This window comes from Zea mays, chromosome 4 (genome assembly GCF_902167145.1).
Source record: "Zea mays cultivar B73 chromosome 4, Zm-B73-REFERENCE-NAM-5.0, whole genome shotgun sequence".
In the NCBI taxonomy this organism is placed as follows: Eukaryota; Viridiplantae; Streptophyta; class Magnoliopsida; order Poales; family Poaceae; genus Zea; species Zea mays.
The window spans coordinates 186343457-186364866 of NC_050099.1; the positions used below are offsets into that span (position 1 = coordinate 186343457).

Below are 21410 nucleotides of genomic sequence, written 5' to 3' on the forward strand. Positions count from 1 at the left end.
ATGTCTAAACAATGTTTTAAAAAACATTTCACGCCAAAAATATGTTCATGGTTAATGTATTAATGCTGGTTGTGTCTTACGTTTTTGCTGCTGGAAGCTTTCAAAAAGCATCTAGCCATTAGTTAGAATGTTTTTGAGATTTTTGGATATTTGTTACATTTTACTAGATCTAAATCTATTATTTTATTTTTTTTAGTATTAGTGAAAGGGAATTAGGCTTACACCTATTTCCTAATTGATTTTGGTGGTCGAATTGCCAACACAAATAATTGGACTAACTAGTTTGCTCTAGTCTATAAGTTCTACATGTGCCAAATGTTCACAATAAGCCAATAAAAAGACCAAGAAAAGGGTTCAAACAAGAGAGCAAAAGGCAACCCGAAAGGCACCCTGGTCTGGCGCACCGGACTGTCCGGTGTGCCACCGGACAGTGTCCGGTGCACCAGGGAACTCGACGTCCAACTCTTCACCTTCGGGGATTTTCAGAGGAGATCCGCTATAATTCACCGGACTGTCCGGTGCCCCAAGGGAGAGCAACTTTGAACTCGCCAGCTTCGGGAATCCGCTCCGCTATAATTCACCGGACTGTCCGGTGAGTCACCGGACAGTGTCCGGTGCACACCGGATTGTCCGGTGAGACAGCGGAGCAACGGCTACTTCGCGCGCAACGGTCGACTGCAACGCATTAAATGCGCGCCTGCGCGCGCAGAGGAGCAGAGCACGCGCGGGTGGCACACCGGACAGCCTACAGGGCCCACAAGTCAGAGCTCCAACGGTCGGAACCCAACGGCCATGTGACGTGGCTGGCGCACCGGACTGTCCGGTGCGCCCGTCGACAGCATCCTCCACCAACGGTCAAGTTTGGTGGTTGGGGCTATAAATACCCCAACCACCCCCACATTCAAGTCATCCAAGTTTTCCACCTTTCAACTACTTACAAGAGCTAGCATTCAATACAAGACACACCAAAGAGATCAAATCCTCTCCCAACTCCACACAAAGCTCTAGTGATTAGAGAGAGTGATTTGTTGTGTTCATTTGAGCTCTTGCGCTTGGATTGCTTCTTTTCTTCCTTCATTCTTGTGATCAAACTCAATTGTAACCAAGGCAAGAGACACCAATTGTGTGGTGGTCCTTGCGGGAACTTCGTGTTCCATTTGATTGAGAAGAGAAGCTCACTCGGTCCGAGGGACCGTTTGAGAGAGGGAAAGGGTTGAAAGAGACCCGGTCTTTGTGACCACCTCAATGGTGAGTAGGTTTGCAAGAACCGAACCTCAGTAAAACAAATCCTTGTGTCTCACTTCTTATTCGCTCATGATTTGTTTTGCACCCTCTCTCGGACTCGTTTCTATTTCTAACGCTAACCCGGCTTGTAGTTGTGATTAATTTTGTAAATTTCAGATTCGCCCTATTCATCCCCCTCTAGGCGACTTTCAATTGGTATCAGAACCCGGTGCTTCATTAGAGCCTAACCGCTCGAAGTGATGTCGGGAGATCATGCCAAGAAGGAAATGGTGACCGGCGAGAAGCCCGCTACAAGCCACGGGAAAGCTCCATCGGGAGAGTCCCGCAACAAGGGGAAGGAAAAGGAATCCCCTTCACACAAGTCGCTTCGGAGCGGTGACAAGAAGAAGAAGATGAGGAAAGTGGTCTACTACAAGACCGACACCTCGTCGCCATCCACCTCCAGCTCTGACACGCCGTCCGTAACTTCTAAGCGCCATGAGCGCAAGAAGTTTAGTAAGATCCCCCTACGCTATCCTCGCATTCCTAAACATACACCTTTACTTTCCGTCCCATTAGGCAAACCACCAACTTTTGATGGTGAAGATTATGCTAGGTGGAGTGATATGATGCGATATCACCTAACCTCACTCCACAAAAGTATATGGGATGTTGTTGAGTTTGGTGTACAAGTACCATCCGTAGGGGATGAAGACTATGATGAGGACGAAGTTGCCTAAATTGTGCACTTCAACTCCCAAGCCACCACTATACTCCTCGCATCTCTAAGTCGAGAAGAGTATACTAAGGTGCAAGGGTTGAAGAGCGCAAAGGAGATTTGGGACGTGCTAAAGACCGCGCACGAAGGAGACGAGGTGACCAAGATCACCAAGCGGGAGACAATCGAGGGGGAGCTCGGTCGCTTCCGACTTCGCCAAGGGGAAGAGCCACAAGACATGTACAACCGGCTCAAAACCTTGGTGAACCAAGTGCGCAACCTCGGGAGCAAAAAATGGGATGACCACGAAGTGGTTAAGGTTATTCTTAGATCACTTGTTTTCCTTAACCCTACTCAAGTTCAATTAATTCGTGGTAATCCTAGATATACACTAATGACCCCCGAGGAAGTGATAGGAAATTTTGTGAGCTTTGAGTTGATGATCAAAGGCTCAAAGAAAATCAACGAGCTAGATGGCCCCTCCACGTCCGAAGCACAACCGGTCGCATTCAAGGCGACGGAGGAGAAGAAGGAGGAGTCTACATCAAGTAGACAACCCATCGATGCCTCTAAGCTCGACAACGAGGAAATGGCGCTCATCATCAAGAGCTTCCGCCAAATCATCAAACAAAGGAGGGGAAAGGACTACAAGCCCCGCTCCAAGAAAGTATGCTACAAGTGTGGTAAGCCCGGTCATTTCATTGCTAAATGTCCATTATCTAGTGATAGTGACAGGGGCGACGACAAGAAGGGGAGAAGAAGGGAGAAGAAGAGATACTACAAGAAGAAGGGCGACGATGCCCATGTTTGCCGGGAGTGGGACTCCGACGAGAGCTCCACCGACGAGGACGCCGCCAACATCGCCTTCACCAAGGGACTCCTCTTCCCCAACGTCGGCCACAAGTGCCTCATGGCAAAGGACGACAAAAGGAAGAAGGTAAAATCAAGATCCTCCACCAAATATGAAACCTCTAGTGATGAGGGTAATGTTAGTGATGAGGAGGATAACTTGCGCATTCTTTTTGCCAACCTCAACATGCAACATAAGGAAAAACTAAATGAACTAATTAGTGCCATCCATTAAAAGGATGAACTCTTGGATACCCAAGAGGACTTCCTAATCAAGAAAACAAAAAGCATGTTAAGGTTAAAAATGCTTATGCTCTAGAAGTAGAAAAATGTGAAAAACTATCTAGTGAGCTAAGCACTTGCCATGACACTATTGCCAACCTTAGAAATGAAAATGCTAAATTAATTGCTAAGGTTGATTCTAATTTTTGTGATGTTTCAATTCCCAATCTTAGAGATGAAAATGTTGATTTGCTTGCTAAGATTGAAGAATTGAATATCTGTCTCGCTAGCCTTAGAAATGAAAATGAAAAATTTATTGCTAAGGCTAAAGATTTTGATGTTTGCAATGTTACTATTTCTAACCTGAGAAGTGAAAATGATATATTACATGCTAAGGTTGTAGAATTAAAATCTTGCAAACCCTCTACATCTACCATTGAGCATACTTCCATTTGTACTAGATGTAGAGATATGAATGTTGATGCTATTTATGATCACCTATCTTTAATTAAGAAACAAAATGATCACATAGCTCAACTTAATGCTAAGATTAATGATCATGACTTAGAAAATGAAAAATTTAAATTTGCTAGAAGCATGCTCTATAGTGGGAGACGCCCTGGCATCAAGGATGGCATTGGCTTCCAAAAGGGGGACAATGTCAAACTTAATGCACCTCCTAAAAGATTGTCTAACTTTGTAAAGGGCAAGGCTCCCATGCCTCAGGATAACGAGGGTTACATTTTGTACTCTGCCGGTTATCCGGAGAGCAAAATTAAGAGAATTCATTCTAGGAAGTCTCACTCTGGCCCTAATCATGCTTTTATGTATAAGGGTGAGACATCTATTTCTAGGCAATCAACCCATGCAAAATTGTCTAAGAAGAAAACTCCTAAGGAATCAAATGAGTCTAACATTTCATTTAAGACCTTTGATGCTTCTTATGTTTTGACTAACAAATCCGGCAAGGTAGTTGCCAAGTTTGTTGGGGGCAAACACAAGGGAGCAAAAACTTGTGTTTGGGTACCCAAAGTTCTTGTATCTAATGCCAAAGGACCCAAAACAGTTTGGGTACCTAAAACAAAGAACTAAACTTGTTTTGTAGTTTTATGCATCCGGGGGTCAAGTTGGATCATCGATAGCGGGTGCACAAACCATATGACAGGGGAGAAGAAAATGTTCTCCTCCTACGAGAAAAACCAAGATCCCCAACGAGCGATTACATTCAGTGATGGAAACCAAGGTTTGGTCAAAGGATTGGGTAAAATTGCTATATCACCTGACCATTCCATTTCAAATGTCTTTCTTGTAGATTCTTTAGATTACAATTTGCTTTCTGTTTCGCAATTATATCAAATGGGCTACAACTGTCTTTTTACTGATGTAGGTGTCACTGTCTTTAGAAGAAGTGATGATTCAATAGCATTTAAGGGAGTGTTAGAGGGTCAACTATACTTGGTAGATTTTGATAGAGCTGAACTCGACACTTGCTTAATTGCTAAGACTAACATGGGTTGGCTCTGGCACCACCGACTAGCCCATGTTGGGATGAAGAATCTTTATAAGCTTCTAAAGGGAGAACACATTTTAGGATTAACAAATGTTCATTTTGAGAAAGACAGAATTTGTAGCGCATGTCAGACAGGGAAGCAAGTTGGTGTTCATCATCCACACAAGAACATCATGACGACTGATAGGCCACTGGAGCTCCTACACATGGACCTATTCGGCCCGATAGCTTACATAAGCATCGGCGGGAGTAAGTACTGTCTAGTTATTGTGGATGATTATTCTCGCTTCACTTGGGTGTTCTTTTTGCAGGAAAAATCTCATACCCAAGAAACCTTAAAGGGATTCTTGAGACGGGCTCAAAATGAGTTTGGATTAAGGATCAAGAAAATAAAAAGCGACAACGGGACGGAGTTCAAGAACTCTCAAATTGAAGGCTTCCTTGAGGAGGAGGGTATCAAGCATGAGTTCTCTTCTCCCTACACCCCACAACAAAATGGTGTAGTGGAGAGGAAGAATTGAACTCTATTGGACATGGCAAGAACCATTCTTGATGAGTACAAGACTTCGGATCGATTTTGGGCCGAGGCGGTTAACACCGCTTGCTACGCCATCAACCGGTTGTATCTACACCGAATCCTCAAGAAGACATCATACGAACTCCTAACCGGTAAAATGCCCAATGTTTCATATTTTAGAGTCTTTGGTAGCAAATGCTTTATTCTTGTTAAAAGAGGTAGAAAATCTAAATTTGCTCCTAAGGCTGTAGAAGGCTTTTTACTAGGATATGATTCAAACACAAGGGCATATAGAGTCTTTAACAAATCCACTGGACTTGTTGAAGTCTCTTGTGACATTGTGTTTGATGAGACTAACGGCTCTCAAGTAGAGCAAGTTGATCTTGATGAGATAGGTGATGAAGAGGCTCCGTGCGTCGCGCTAAGGAACATGTCCATTGGGGATGTGTGTCCTAAGGAATCCGAAGAGCCTCCAAATGCACAAGATCAACCATCCTCCTCCACGCACGCATCTCCACCAACTCAAAATAAGGATGAGGCTCAAGTTGATGAAGGAGAAAGTCAAAAAGATGAGCCACCTCAAGATGACGGCAATGATCAAGGGGGAGATGCAAATGATCAAGACAAGGAGGATGAAGAACCAAGGACGCCACACCCAAGAGTCCACCAAGCAATCCAACGAGATCACCCCGTCGACACCATCCTCGGCGACATTCATAAGGGGGTAACCACTAGATCTCGTGTTGCACATTTTTGTGAGCATTACTCTTTTGTTTCCTCTATTGAGCCACACAGGGAAGAGGAAGCACTACAAGATTCGGATTGAGTGGTGGCGATGCAAGAGGAGCTCAACAACTTCACTAGAAACGAGGTATGGCATTTAGTTCCACGTCCTAACCAAAATGTTGTAGGAACCAAGTGGGTCTTCCGCAACAAGCAAGACGAGCATGGTGTGGTGACAAGGAACAAAGCTCGACTTGTGGCCAAGGGATACTCCCAAGTCGAAGGTTTGGATTTCGGTGAAACTTATGCACCCGTAGCTAGGCTTGAATCAATTCGCATATTACTTGCCTATGCTACTTACCATGGCTTTAAGCTTTACCAAATGGACGTGAAAAGTGCCTTCCTCAATGGACTAATCAAGGAAGAGGTCTATGTTGAGCAACCTCCCGGCTTTGAAGATAGTGAGTATCCTAACCATGTTTACAAACTCTCTAAGGCGCTTTATAGGCTCAAGCAAGCCCCAAGAGCATGGTATGAATGCCTAAGAGATTTTCTTATCACTAATGGCTTCAAAGTCGGAAAAGCCGATCCTACTCTATTCACTAAAACTCTTGACAATGATTTGTTTGTATGCCAAATTTATGTTGATGACATTATATTTGGGTCTACTAACGAATCTACATGTGAGAAATTTAGTAGGATCATGACAAAGAAATTCGAGATGTCAATGATGGGGGAGTTGAAGTACTTCTTAGGATTTCAAGTGAAGCAACTCTAAGAGGGCACCTTCATTAGCCAAACGAAGTATATTCAAGACATTCTAAACAAGTTTGGGATGAAGGATGCTAAGCCCATCAAGACACCCATGGGAACCAATGGGCATCTCGACCTCGACACAGGAGGTAAATCCGTCGATCAAAAGGTATACCGGTCGATGATAGGCTCGTTACTCTATCTATGTGCATCTCGACCGGATATTATGCTTTCTGTATGCATGTGTGCAAGATTCCAAGCCGACACTAAGGAAGCTCACCTTACGACCGTAAAACGAATCTTGAGATATTTGGTTCATACTCCTAAGTTTGGGCTTTAGTACCCTCGGGGATCCACATTTGACTTAATTGGTTATTCCGATGCCGATTGGGCGGGTTGTAAGATTAATAGAAAGAGCACATCGGGGACTTGCTAGTTCTTGGGAAGATCCTTGGTGTCTTGGGCTTCAAAGAAGCAAAATTCCGTAGCTCTTTCTACCGCTGAAGCCGAGTATATTGCCGTAGGCCATTGTTGCGCACAATTACTTTGGATGAGGCAAACCCTTAGGGACTATGGTTACAAATTAACCAAAGTTCCTCTTCTATGTGATAATGAGAGTGCAATCCGCATGGTGGATAATCCCGTTGAGCATAGCCGCACTAAACACATAGCCATTCGGTATCATTTCTTAAGGGATCACCAACAAAAGGGAGATATCGAGATTGCATATATTAACACTAAGGAACAATTAGCCGATATTTTTACCAAGCCACTAGATGAACAAACTTTTAACAAACTTAGGCATGAGCTAAATATTCTTGATTCTAGGAACTTCTTTTGATGTTTTCCACACATAGCTCATTCATATACCTTTGATCATATCTCTTTCATGTGCTATGACTAATGTGTTTTCAAGTGAAATTCAAAACAAGTCATAGGTGTATTGAAAGGGAATTGGAGTCTTCGGCGAAGACAAAGGCTTCCACTCCACTCCATGACTCATCCTTCGTCGTCGCTCCGAGCAACTCTCCGACTTTGGTATGATCTTCACTCATATGTCTTTTACCAAAGGGGGAGAAAGTAGTTCGAAGGGCTCTAATGATTCCGTTTTTGGCGATTTATGCCAAAGGGGGAGAGAGCATGAGCCCAAAGCAAAAGGACCGCACTACCACCAATTTCAAAAAATTTAGTTTTTCAATTTGGTCTTAAAGAAGTATTTTCAAATTGATATCTTATTTGTGATATAATTTCAAATTGGTATACCCTCTTCAAAATTAACATCAAAACCCTCTTGAACACTAAGAGGAGGATTTCATTAAGGGGGAGTTTTGTCTAGTCAAAGGAAAAGCATTTGAAACAGGGGGAGAAAATTTCAAATCTTGTAAATGCTTCTCAAGAATCTTATTCATTTACCTTCGACTCTTTGCAAAAGACTTTGAAAAGAATTTCCAAAACCTTTGCAAAAACAAAACATGTGGTGCAAGAGTGGTCCAAAATGTTAAATAAGAAAGAAACAATCCATGCGTATCTTATGAGTATTTATATTGGCTCAATTCTAAGTAACCTTTGCACTAACGTTATGCAAACTAGTTCAATTATGCACGTCTATACTTGCTTTGGTTTGTGTTGGCATCAATCACCAAAAAGGGGAGATTGAAAGGGAATTAGGCTTACACCTATTTCCTAATTGATTTTGATGGTTGAATTGCCAACACAAATAATTGGACTAACTAGTTTGCTCTAGTCTATAAGTTCTACAGGTGCCAAAGGTTCACAATAAGCCAATAAAAAGACCAGGAAAAGGGTTCAAACAAGAGAGCAAAGGGCAGCCTGGTCTGGCGCACCGGACTGTCCGGTGCACCACCGGACAGTGTCTGGTGCACCAGGGAACTCGATGCCCAACTCTTCACCTTCGGGAATTTTTAGAGGAGCTCCGCTATAATTCATCGGACTGTCCGGTGCACCACCGGACAGTGTCCGGTGCCCCAAGGGAGAGCAACTCTAAACTCGCCAGCTTCGAGAATCTGCTCCGCTATAATTCATCGGACTGTCCGGTGCACACCGGACTGTCCGGTGTGACAGCGGAGCAACGGCTACTTCGCGCGCAACGGTCGACTGCAACGCATTAAATGCGCGCCTGCGCGCGCAGAGAAGCAGAGCACGCGCGGGTGGCACACCAGACAGCCTACAGGGCCTGTCCGGTGCACCACCGGACAGCCAGGCGGGCCCACAAGTCAGAGCTCCAATGGTCGGAACCCAACGACCAGGTGACGTGGCTGACGCACCGGACTGTCCGGTGCGCCTGTCGACAGCAGCCTCCACCAACGGTCAAGTTTGGTGGTTGGGGCTATAAATACCCCAACAACCCCCACATTCAAGTCATCCAAGTTTTCCACCTTCCAACTACTTACAAGAGCTAGCATTCAATACAAGACACACCAAAGAGATCAAATCCTCTCCCAACTCCACACAAAGCTTTAGTGATTAGAGAGAGTGATTTGTTGTGTTCATTTGAGCTCTTGTGCTTGGATTGCTTCTTTTCTTCCTTCATTCTTGTGATCAAACTCAATTGTAACCAAGGCAAGAGACACCAATTGTGTGGTGGTCCTTACGGGAACTTCGTGTTCCGTTTGATTGAGAAGAGAAGCTCACTCGGTCCGAGGGACCGTTTGAGAGAGGGAAAGGGTTGAAAGAGACTCGGTCTTTGTGACCACCTCAATGGGGAGTAGGTTTGCAAGAACCGAACCTCGGTAAAACAAATCCTTGTGTCTCACTTCTTATTCGCTCACGATTTGTTTTGCACCCTCTCTCTCAGACTCGTTTCTATTTCTAACGCCAACCCGGCTTGTAGTTGTGATTAATTTTGTAAATTTCAGATTCGCCCTATTCACCCCCCTCTAGGCGACTTTCAATTAGTTTTTTTGGAATTTATTATACCCTACACCATCTCTAGGATTGTTTTAACAAAATTTTAGAAACCTAGACAATTTTTTTATGGTTTAAAAACATTATTATACATTTACCATTTTTAAAATTTAAATGAAAGAAACCACCTTTGAAGCTACTCCAAATCAGGGTTGAGAGGTAATGTAAACATTTTTTAGAGTTTTATGGGTAGAATATCTAGTCTTAGAGTTTATGAAGAAAAAAAACCATACCGCAAGATTCCAGGGGACTATTTGTTTGGGGTTTTCTTTGACGAGCTTTTTTGAGAATCTGTCTGTGGAGAAATCTGAGTATCGTGGAGATTATGTGCGGAAAAAGATGATGGAGCCTATAAGCTTTAGGATATAGGAAGTGACAAATTCTTTATATTGCGACGATTGGACTGATTGAGTGTTCATGTTTATTTTGGACGGGTTTTATCAAAACGATTATCATAAAAGTGTTCTGAAAAGATAAACATTTGGGCCAGAATTATATATATATATATAAATCTATACTACTTATTAAGTCAGTAAGGGGTAGGCTGCCATTCCCTGTTCTGCCTTTCCGATTCCCACAGTCCATTCTCATTCCCAGCAGCTCAGTCTCTCCCACACAACCCATTCCAATTCCCACTTGTCCAGCAAGTGCACACAACACATTCTCATTCCATCCCATTCCTCGCACCACACGCACACGCTCATTCCCAGCCCATTCCTCGCACCACACGCACGCCCATTCCTCGCATCACACGCACATTCCCAGCCCATTCCTCGCACCACACGCACACGCTTCCTGCGGCAACAAAAAAATTGCAGCTAGGAGGATTCGAACCCTGGCCACGCTGCTTATAGTGTACAGCCTCAAACCAACACGCTACGCACGTCTTTTGACTTATATCAATGTTTTTTTCTTCACTTTCTTCCGCTCTCGCGTCCAGCCTCCAGTACTCCTCTCCTCACGCCGCATACCTTACCTCGACGGTCTCCTCTCAGGCTCTCATGCGACACGGGAGGCCAAAGAAACCACCCGAACCAGCTCCACGATCTCTATGTTCTGCCAGCTAGAGGTGTCATGGATGGAGATAAATGCGGAGGTCCGAGCACGAGCAGATGAGGGAGATGACATCAGCGTGATTCAATCTGTGAAGAGGAGGGATAATAACGAGGTGGAGCTCCGACAAGGTGTAGATTGCCGATGCCCACTCCGACGAGGTGGAGATTGTCGACGCCCACGCCATCGAGGTGGAGCTGCGCCGCGACACCTACGCCGATGAGAACGTAGATGTCGGCGATAACGAGGGTGGGATTGCTTCGGAACGCCGACCACCTCTCCTATCCTGCTCCTCTCACCTCCCCTCATCCTCTACCTTGATGGATATGGTACATCTCTAAGGTAAGCTGTACTGCTCTCCTATCCTACTATTGTACTCTGAATTTTAATTATAACTCTATGGCACCTATCGACTTGGATATCAGCATTATGTCCCCATTCGTACGCATATCTCCCTAACAAATGTCAAAAAATTCAAAAACAGTTTCCATGACCTACAACAGCAATAAGAGAATCTAAAATAGTCGTGGCACATTCTAGAAGAGGATCAAAGCAATATAGTTCTACTAAAGTTAAAACATCAAATAATAACTATGGTTGCATGACAATAGAAACCAACATGCAAAAATAAAAATTGTGTAAATTTCTAAAACTCAACCTTATTTTTTAGGATTTAAATTCTCATCTAGCAATATCTATCATAACAGCACATGAGAGGTCCGTGAATCTACTGGGTTGTAAATGCTAAGCTCACTTTCCTCGGGATAGAACACTTAAATACCAAATCTCTTTCATCTTATGCATGCTATTACAAGCAGATCTGAACTATCTTCGCATAACTTGACTCCTGCATCGCCCTAAAAGGTAACATGCATATTTGTGTTCATCTATTCCACTGTGTGTTCATGATTCAAATTGACTGCCTTGTTTTACATCACCTTCAGTTAGATGCTATGATTGTTGGAGTGAACAATTTTTTTGTCATTTTTTATCTTCGTATGAGCCGTACCTGTTTCCTATCGTGTTATATGCTAAGCTCACTTGGCTGTAATCACTTGCCTTACAGCTTCCATATAACTACAGTCTAAGACCCTCTGCTCCCCCTAATCCCTAATATTAGTTTGCAAGCAAGGAAAAGTTTTGTGCCAGAGTTGTTGTTTGGTTGTTCAGTACAAAGCAAAAAAAAGTATACTTGCATAATTTTGTTCTCTTTTAGTTGGTTGATTACTTATTGAAATCATTCAGTTGTAGGTGTATTGAAGCTGTTGCGCTATCAACAATTCTTCTTGTGACTGTTGCTTCTTACCAATTCATTGATATGAGGTATGGACTATTTCAACATTGGTACTGATGCATAGTTATCCTATTCATGCTGCTCATTTTGCATGAACCGAAAAACACTATTTGTTTTGCTCATGTGTATTGAATAACAATAACTTGCTAGATATTGTAAGACATACAGAATTAGAATGTGGATAGGAGCATTCAACTATCAATGAAGCAAAAGTGCAATACTCACTCCCTAGCCTCATCAAGATGTTCACTATCTTCATCATAAAATAGTGCAACAGACCCACTCCCTGGCCCTCATATCTCGCTCTGATAATATTTGATACATTGCACCTAGCACCAGTGCACCACATACCTATTATGATCGTCTCTTTTGGCTAGAAAAGAACTAGATCAAGAGCACACCACGCCTTACTGCTTTTTGTGTCGGCCTAACTGAGTTCAATGCAGAAACTTGCTCTTATGACCTCACTATAGTGCCTAACTTAGTTTAATGTAGAAACTAGCTCTTATGACCTAGCAGAAACCTGCTACTGAAATTGCATTTTGTAGATTTCTCTACCACTTGAAGCCTGCTAGAATCAAATAGACATTTGATTTCAGTAAAGTTGCTATAACCAACAGGCGTTAGCAGGGTAATATGTAGTGTTACTAAAGTTAAAACAGTGCCTCCCTGTTCTGCCTTTCCCATTCTCCCGTCCACTATTCCCTGTTCTTTCCCTTTTTTGTCATTCTCATGGCGAGTATGTCGAGGAGTAGCACATCCGGTGGTGCAACGGCCAGGTGTACTACCTCGCTGATGAGCCCGGGATGCACTTCGTTTGGCAGCCCAGCCAAGAGTCATCGTTACTCGCCATGTCGCGCGCGTTCGGCGACTACTATATCAAGGATTGTGGCGTCATCTTGGCACTAGAGGTGACGCAGAGGAGGACCAACAACAATGACCACTCGCCATCGTCGGGGTAGCTTTTGTGTTGGTCTGTCTTTAATTCTCTTCGCAAACACACACACTTGTCTTTTTATTTAAGCAAGCGTGTATGATGATGTGTGTCTGATGACTGATGATGTACAAGAAAACTTCTACCGGCAGGTGTGGCACGTGCTCTCCAATGATGAGACCATGCAAATCGTGGCATATATCGAAGTCTGCATGATACTAATGGTTTCAATGTAGTAGTGAAACATCTAAATTAAAATAACAAAATTTATGTATGGTTAGGATCACAAATGGATTATGAAACATCTTCTTATAACAATATAGGACACAGTTTGTATATAAGTTATTATGATATTATATGTTTCGTTGCAACGCACGGGCACTCACCTAGTTGAAACAATAAGGTCCTAGTCCTTGCCGGCTAGCCCCCCTCCCCCCACCCCAAAAAAAAAAGGTTTTCTGGGCCTCGGTTTTTATGGAGTGGGCTGCCCAAGCATTTGAGATCCACATTTTCGGCCCGTTTGCACTCGGTTCCCACAGGCCTTTTTTCCCTCGTGATCCCTGTCACTGACCCACTGATTTCAACGTCACTCAGCCACTCACCTAGTGGCACCTGTTCATGTGAAACGAACAAGCAGACAGTGCTACTAACAAGACAAAATTGGATGCCGCAGCAGGCAAATTGACGTGCCTGTAATTGCAGAACTCATTGGACCTGCTTGCCATTTGAGCCGTGGCACCTGCATGCAGGAGCACTAGAAGTAACACCTCACTTTTACTGCCATCGAACTGATAGCGATTGCGAGCGTTTCGACAGTTGGCCTGAAATCGCCGATCAATCATGCAATTGCAAACGAATGGCTTTCCGTCGACAGTCAAATCAAGCCAAGCCAAGCAATTCGGACGTACATAAAGGATAAAGCGTTCAATTATGAACCCACTCTTTACCCCCATTCCACCACGAAACTTGCTTACCGCAGCAGACAACATCAGGTCCGCGAGTGGATCACCCAATTATTAGGCTATCTCCAATCGACTGTGTGTAAATTACATTGTTTGCAGAGTGAAGTTTAAAATAGAGAGTGAGATAAAAACTGCTGAAGATAGTCTTAATAGATGGTTGATTTGTAGGGACTAATTTTTAGTCACTCTATTTTATTTCATATTAGTTCCTAACTTGCCAAATATAGAAACAAAAATATATTTTTGTTTCTGTATTTGATAATTTGTGACCAAAATGAAATAAAATAAAATGACTAAATTAGCCGCTAAAAACCAAACACGCCTCCTCCGATTCCTACGCAGCCTGCATCCGAAGCTGAAGCCTGCAATAATTTCAGAAGCGCAAACGGGGCGCTTTTTTTTTCAGTTCACCCCACTGTCTCTCACAGTTCTCGTTCTCCACTTTTTCTGAAAAGCTTCAGTGTTCTCATCCTTGGCAGACACATCTTTCCACTGCTCTGCTCATTGGCGAGCACTTGGCATCAGGGAAGGGAACAGCTGAATGGGTCAGCTCTCAATCTCTCATCTCCACCACCGGTTGACGAGCAAACCAGCTGCGTTATCTGCGGCACACTAATCATTTCTCCCACTAACACACATGCAGACTAGCACAAGTGCGGCTGTGTTCAAGATAGAGACAAAGTGATGTGTAACGTGACATGGACGTGAGAAAAGGAATTACCTGAGCTTTTTTTTAAAATAAAATAAAGTAAAATAAAATAAAAGGGAGTGGTAGTGGAGTGCTATATGCATCCGATCTTTTACTTTATGTATGGGATAAGAATAGAACCCCAAATTTCCTAGTAAGTTTTTTTTTTCTCTCTCTCTCCTTTCCTAAGGCATGGGGATCCGGTTCCATGTTGCTCTTAGAATAAACATTTGCACATACATACATGAAGAGTGATGTAGGTTGTTGGAACTTTTTTTTTGAGAGAGACGCTGTTGGAACAAACAATTTCCAGTGCTTTTGGATTCCTAAAAAAATGGCCAAGAGAGCCGTTCTAACAGGCCATAGTACGACTTCGATTTTTTTTATATATAAAATAACAGCTCACGATATGCAAATCGAACAGGAGCAATATGATAGTACCGTGACGGCAGAAACAAAAGAGGGTGTCGTGATGCAGACGCACATGTATTAGTATACTAACATCAACCAGCAGGTGTTCTTACCTGCAAATCATGTAGTCAGGCCGGTAAGGCTCCCTCCAAAACAACAGTTCGAGCCGGCCAGTGTAGCTTATCCATTGCTTCCGGTAACCTCCTACCTGTAACTTTCAGCTTCTTCTTTTTTCAATTAAATGATGGCACGCTGTATCAACTAGGCTGTCACGTCGAACAATTAGGATGTCTGAATATTTCTGACAGTGATGAACTAATGAACCGAGGGAAAAAAGAAGAAGATAAGTTTAGGAGGAGAATTGGAAATAGGCGCCTTGGAATATTTGATATCTTGCTTCCTCGAAATATTCCTCAGGCTACTTCGCTTGCCACACATTGCATCCCTCTATCTATCATTGCTTGCAGAGGCGAAAACAGTAGTTGCACGGAATCTAGAGCTACCTCCACTACACGAACACGAGTCACGACACAGCTCCTTTCTACTAACACTTAAAAAAAAACCTTTGGTGTAACAGGAAAAATCGGAAGCTTATATGTCCTGTTTGTTTCAGCTTTTTCCAGATTCTAGTCATCAAAATCTGCTGCAGATTGTTAACATATAGGATTTTGAATCACTTTAATCAAAACTATCCAAAATCAACGTAAACACAGATCAGTCGAGTCGTTATGATAGTGGAAACTGTCACTTTCTATACTCTAAACCTTGTAGATTCTTTTATGTTTCTCCGTACGTAACAGATTCTTCCAACAGAAAAGCTCTTCCGAAATAAAAATAAAACCAAACATACCTATGTTGATTGATTTGCTGTAAATTGCAGGTGGCAGCATAATCGAAGCCGAGAAATGCAATTGGCGCCATCGCACTATTACTCTGCAGTTCTTCCAGCATGTGCTTAATTTTTCTCGAAGAAAAACTTGAACTGTCACCGTCACCACCAGTCCACCACCACCACCACTGAATATTTGGTAGCAAATGCGTCAACGATTCAGCTGAAAATTTTTAGCCCTTGTATAGAAAACCCAATTTTCTTTTAAAAAAATTGTATCGATGTGTGTTGGGTTTAGTACCATCAGTCCATGAGGACGTCGTCTGCCAATCATTTTTGTCCCGCACAATTATCATGCCTTAGCTGTCCTCACAATATCCTTCTTTTTTTAGACCGGATTATACTCCGTGTGCTGTTTAGTCGTTCTATTTTACAAAACTGCTGATTCTTTTTCGCCTGGAAATTCATTTGAGTGCCGCGTTCCTTGGACTATTATTTTTGCATGTGCCTGTGACTTCGTGCAGATCATTGCCAGGAAAACTGGATGTTAAGCCGTTCCGGTTGGTGTGCAAGAGAAAGTACACCGCGTGATCACCAAATGGCGGTAACTCTATCTATGCGTTGGTTGCCTGGAATAATAGTGGCCAGCTAATGATAATCCATTCCCCAGTGGAATGCAGATGTCGATTGGATGATTGGCCTTCGGCCAGCCAGGAAAAATACACTGTGCTCGTCATGCTACTCAAGGGGACCTGAGGCGTTCGGATCAGGGGGCGTGTGGTGGTTCTGAAGATTGAAATTAAGGAGCAGTCTGCAGTCGTGTGATCAAGAACGATTTGCTTTTTTTTTTTACCATTTCAATTTTCAAGGTATCTAGACTAATCTTCTTGAGTCAGCATAAGACGAGAATAAAATACAGTCTTAAATAAAACCTAGTCGGCAGTATGCAGGTCTGAAACTTTCTCCCAGAGCAATGCGTCATTGGATTGTCGTGCATGTTTGTTTGACTGTTTATTTTGAAATGGAAAACAAGTTCGGCCTGTTTCCACATAGGATGCCAAAAAGCCATGACTACGGTCTACGGCAGCAGTACAGAACAGGGAAGAAGGCGACGAGACCCAGGGCGGTCAAAACGCCAGAGATAGAAGCCATCGCCGACGTCGAATCCCGGCCGGCGGTCTGTTTCCTCCTCCTCCTGCTGCTGCTGACTGCCCGCCTCGCGCCGCGCATAGAATCCCTCGCTCTGCCTCGCCCTCGGCCTCGGCATCGCCACTCGCTTTCACGCTCCATCATCACCAATGGCTCGATGCCAAAACCGCAATTAAAAATTTCGGCTTGGGCGTATCCGTCAATACACCGAGAGGAGGAAGCCTGCCCACTACCGCGTATCTCTCTCCTCCCTGGCTCTCATCCCCCCACCGAGTCGTCGCCCCCTCGCTTTCACCCCACGCGGAAGCAAGAATTCGTCGTCAAATTCCCAGCTTGCGCGTGTTTCTGTGGATTTCTTCCCGCTTCCCTGCTCCTGCCTCCTATGGGCCTTTGATCCGGGGCTTCGTGGATCTTGGGAAGAGGAGGTGCGGTGGGCGCCTCGGCGGCGATCTGGCGGGGAGGATATGGCCAGCGGGAAGGAGCCGATCGAGGTCAGGTTTCGTCTCTTCGACGGCACGGATATCGGGCCTACGAAGTACGATCCCTCCACCACGGTCTCCTCGCTCAAGGAGTTCATCCTCGCTCGGTGGCCGCAAGGTGAGGCACTGATGAGGCTTGTTGATTTGGTAGCGTACACGCCTGTGCCGTCCCGATCTGCTGACAAGCTACGGACGCTTTTGTAATTTAGGTGCAGGGGTATTCCCCGTGTCACGAGTTTCTTGGATCATGTATTGCTAATTGCTTCTTTTGCGCTTTGTGCTCATGTCTCACGAGTGCGAGTCTTTCTCCTACCTCATGTTATTTTGCTTGTGGCGAATGGCTGCTCGTGGTATCCTTGATTTGCTTTTGTTTTCTGGATGCATGGACAGTTGAGTAGTGGGAAACTATGCTTCAATTTTCTTTTTCAGCCTAGTCCTAGAGCTGGCTATGCTTATTCAATTAGTATTAGCTTCAGCATTATGCTTCTAGTGGCTATGCCATATTCACTGATTAGGGCCTGTTTGGATGCTTCAACTATCCCTCCTTAACATACTCACTAAAAGATTCTCTCCTCTATATCTCATTCTTATCCAACATCTTCTATATCTCATCCTCCACAAATTAAATACACACATTAAAGACATATTTTATTCTAGATTTTTTACGTACCTATTTATTATACCCTTAAATAGATAGATGAGAAGAGATGAGAGTCTCTCTATATATAGAGAGGATGGAAGAGGACACCGGTGAAGCATATAGAGGAGGAAATCTTCTCTAGGGGACGCTCTACAGACTCCCGCTGGAGTCAGTCTAAGCTAGGGCTAGTTACTTGTTGGGCTAAAAACTGTCTAACTAGTTAATCAACAGCTAGTTGGAAATTTGGCTAAAAATTTAACTCAACTATTAGCTCTCCTGTTTGGATGCACAAGAGCTAACTTTTAGCTAGCTAGTAGTTAGCTAGCTTCGTTAGTATCCTATGATTGCATATTGGTTTTTTAGCTTAAAAGAAGTAACCTGTAACTGGCTATGCCATATTCTATTTTCTTTTTGGTGTATACAGAATCCTAGAACTGGCTGTGCCATATTAGCAGTTAGTGGATACTTTCCGTTCTTACTTTATGTGGTATGGAGTCTTCAACTGTGAATGTCAATTGCCAATTTGTGGCAGAAGAGGGAAAGAGCACAACTTTGGAAACAGTATATATCACACACCATAGGTGGAACTGATGGAAACAAAGGTCACCTCTTTTGTTTGCTATAAAAGAAGCAAAGTGCACAAGACCATATTAATAACTGTGGACCTTTTAAGTGATTACTTACTCTCTTCTAATCTGTAAAGGGAGTTATTATAACACTGTGGAAAGGTTTTGACATTCATCTGTTAGGTAACATGAGTTTCTCTGCAGAAGTGCAACAGCTCAACCTTTCACCATGAACATTGTGATTGACAATTTGGCCTAGATGTGATTTGTTTGTCCTATTAGATGAGGGCAAACAATTCATTCTGAATTCTTAACTGTCTGGTGTTCAAGTGAAACCATTTGGACATATGTGCTGTTTATGAATTTAACCTTGGGCTGTATTAAATATAATAGCGGAGAGAAATGATTTGGATGTCAGCTCACTTTTAAGCATATTTGTCAGCAAGCCATACTAGGCTCTAGTTCTGTGGCACATGAAAGTACTGAGAAAACATTGTGTAAGCACTAAGCAGCAGATTGATTTATACTGTTTCACTTGAACAGTCAGAGCATCTTTTGAAAGCCAGCATAAGTCATTTTAAAATATCTTCAAAAATAATTAGTTGCTCTTGTACAATCCAATGATTTATCTATACTGGATTTGGTTAGAGAAAGCCAGTCTTTTTGAACAAATACTCCGTATGTTAGTAGCGGGAGGTCTCTGATTCTCCCACTTGAAGGAACTTTGCGTAGCATGACTTCATGATAATTTTTATGAGGTGTTCCCACATGAGAACTGAACTAGATCAAGTAAAAATTCGAGCCTTTCTAGCTGAATCAACATCTGCAGAGTGGAAACTATATTGACGCTTTTGCCTGCATTCACAACATAAGCAGTGTGTACTTGCACATGCCTGGGTGTGTTCAAACACATCAAGAACATGATTTATTCCTTTTTTGTCATTTATTTGAAGGGTGCCTGCATCTAATCTGCTAGCTTTGTCAGTTTCTCAATTCTGCATTTCAAATCAAACTGGGAATTGTGCAAGAGCACATTGTATTTTCTGTTCCTGAGACCCTTAGTTGATTATACTTGAAACTTAATGTGTTGTCATATATTGTCCTACGCGTTAGAACTTTTCCTGTACAATATCTTTGTTCTGCAACCCATGCCTGTCGTTCTTATTTGCTGAATGAAGTTTCTTCTTTTCATTTGAGCTAACAGATAAGGATATAGCTCCAAAAACTGTTAATGACTTGAAGCTTATCAATGGTGGAAGGATATTGGAGAATAACCGGACACTTGCAGAGTCCCGTGTTCCAGTAGGAGAGATCCCAGGTGGTGTAATTACAATGCATGTGGTAGTGCGGCCTCCACAAGCTGACAAAAACAGTGGTATTGCCGACAATTTCAGCCTTTTATTCATATCATTTTCTTGGCTCCCATGAGAAATAACTTGAATTCTACTTCCATATATTGAATTGAAGTGTTTGTGATTATCAACCCTTGTGCTGGAAACATACTGCTGCGATTCTTATCTTAGTGAACACATCTAGGCATGAATCTCTGTTATCGAAATACTACAACCTGAGATATTTCGAGTACTTCATGGGAATTTAATTTTTTATTTTTAGTATTGCTTCCTAGTACATTGCAGGTCAAATACCTGTATTCGAGTCGAACTATGAGCTGAGCTGCTTATATACGGTAGTCACGTTCTCATGTGGGTCACTACCACTAACACTAACGATGCCTAGAGACAAACTTTCAAACACACAAAACACTACACGACCTTCTAATAATTTTCAGTGCAGAAAATCTTGAGGTGCTTAGGTTTCTTAAGATATGACTTGCACCTACATGAGTATTAAGTTAATGTGGTGGAATGTTTGGGTGATAGGGCGGCGCTACAAGCATACTAAGTGATTTCTATTCATTGATTAATATGATGACTGATGCCAAAAGCTATTATGATTTTCTTATGACACTTGTGAACATACTTCTAACATGTTCACCTGTACTTTCCCAGAGAAGCAGCTTGCCAATTCCCCCAAGCAGAACAGATGTGGATGCACCATTCTCTGATAAGGCGTCTGCTTGGTGCTGTACAATCTGTGTGTACACATAAGATTTTGTATGTGCTTTGCTGTGTTCACACAAGCATGGATTCGTTTTGATATCCAATTCTTGAAGCCATACAAATTCCAGAAGTAAGAACCCACGGAATACGAAGATTTCTGGATCGTTTTGTTCTAGAGTGTAGGATTGGATGCTTCCTGCTGTATAAATTGTGTTGTCAAAACTGAAAAAAAAGTCTCTTTCTTTTCTGCTATATTGACTTATTATCGATTCTTTCTAGCTCGGTTGCTTTTGATTCGTGTAACAGAAATATTGTACTCATGTATATGTAACTTGCAAAAGGAGTAATGTATGGTGTTATGGTAATTGGTAAAGGGGAAACAAAGAGGTGAAAAGAGCGCATGGCTGTCCAATGGTTTTACATTTGATTATTTGGTGAGCATGACCTGACCCTGCATGCAGTAGATGAAGGTCCAGTGATGACCGTGGACACAATTTGCTCTGATTCATACTTGCATCTGCACACAATTTGCTCGGGTGTCCGGTCTGTACGGTGCCTCCATTCGCTGCTCTTCCCACGGTTATTGAGTGCTCGAAGAGTCGAAGGACTTGGTCTGGTTTCTTCGTATGCTTTCTCCTTAAATCCAACGGCGTCGGCAAAAGGCAATTCCGGTCATCACATCGTCCATCGAGCACCAAATCCATGCATACCTATACGTCAAGCACCTAGATAGGAATGTTCTATTCCGGTTGTTAAATATATGTTATTTTAATACCTGTCATTTAAAATTTTAAAAGACATATACTATTATGTGTTTCATCATTAACCATATAATAATAGGTTGTGAGCATGAGAATAGGAGTTTTGATTGATAAGAGTCTCAAGAGTGGTGTGGTAGGAGACA

General features: G+C 42.9%; 1 protein-coding gene across 1 annotated transcript; it reads left to right on the forward strand.

Annotated features, from left to right (window-relative positions):
- The first annotated feature begins 17042 nt into the window (after positions 1-17042).
- On the forward strand, positions 17043-20869 carry LOC100193576 (uncharacterized). Its single transcript, NM_001138684.1, has 2 exons — positions 17043-17358; positions 19651-20869. Exons 1-2 carry the CDS (start codon positions 17226-17228, stop codon positions 19872-19874), a joined length of 357 nt encoding a protein of 118 aa, NP_001132156.1. The 5' UTR covers positions 17043-17225; the 3' UTR covers positions 19875-20869.
- Positions 20870-21410: the final 541 nt, after the last annotated feature.